A 652-nucleotide genomic window follows, 5' to 3' on the forward strand; every position below is an offset into this window, starting at 1 on the left:
CGGCGAAGCCTGACCCTCCGCGGCGCCGCGCCCCGCAGCCCCTCACCTGAGTAGCCCGGCGGGCTCGGAATCTCCTCCCGAGACTCCCGCGCCACACGCTTCCTCCTGCGTGCCACCATCTTGCCGACAGGAAGCCGCAGGGACAGCTGGGAGTTGTAGTTGGGAGCTGGGAGCGGCGCGTTTCTATGACGACGGCGCCGAGCGACCCCTCCCCTCCCCCCTGTCTTGGTTACCTGCTCTCCTCTCTAGCCCGGGTCACCCCAGGGCCCAACTTTCATTTACTTGTAATGAAATCGGCGCATGAATGTGGGAGTGAATGTCAGCGTGGACGCGGGCAGTTCACGGGTGTGAACTCAACTCCCCATTCCACAAATAACAGTGAATGCGCCAGACACTCTCCTAAGCACTAGAGATACAGAGGTAAAATATATAAAAGCCAGCCTTCCTGGAGGTTATATTCTAACGAGGGAAAGAAGCAAGAAACACACAAAGAAGCAAAATATAAAGCATATGCATCAGAGCAAATTGCTAGAGAAAAATAGAGGGGGAGTGTAGTGAGGGGTAGCGTTGCAATTTTAAATAAGGTTAGGATCTCATTGAAGTGACATTTGAACAAATACTTGAAGGATGTGAGGGAGCAAGGTGTCTGGGA

At 53.8% G+C, this 652-nt stretch overlaps 1 protein-coding gene across 2 annotated transcripts in view; it reads right to left on the minus strand.

Annotated features, from left to right (window-relative positions):
- The window catches only part of RRP7A (ribosomal RNA processing 7 homolog A), a 7,314-nt gene extending 7,180 nt beyond the window's left edge, over positions 1-134 (minus strand). For both annotated transcript variants that reach the window (XM_019624020.1, XM_019624019.1), the window contains exon 1: positions 47-134. In XM_019624020.1, coding sequence (XP_019479565.1) covers positions 47-119 — 73 coding nt within the window. In that variant the 5' untranslated portion in view covers positions 120-134. The remainder of the gene's footprint in view (positions 1-46) is intronic.
- Positions 135-652: the final 518 nt, after the last annotated feature.

This window comes from Hipposideros armiger, unplaced genomic scaffold (assembly GCF_001890085.2).
Source record: "Hipposideros armiger isolate ML-2016 unplaced genomic scaffold, ASM189008v1 scaffold_572, whole genome shotgun sequence".
Taxonomy (NCBI): Eukaryota; Metazoa; Chordata; class Mammalia; order Chiroptera; family Hipposideridae; genus Hipposideros; species Hipposideros armiger.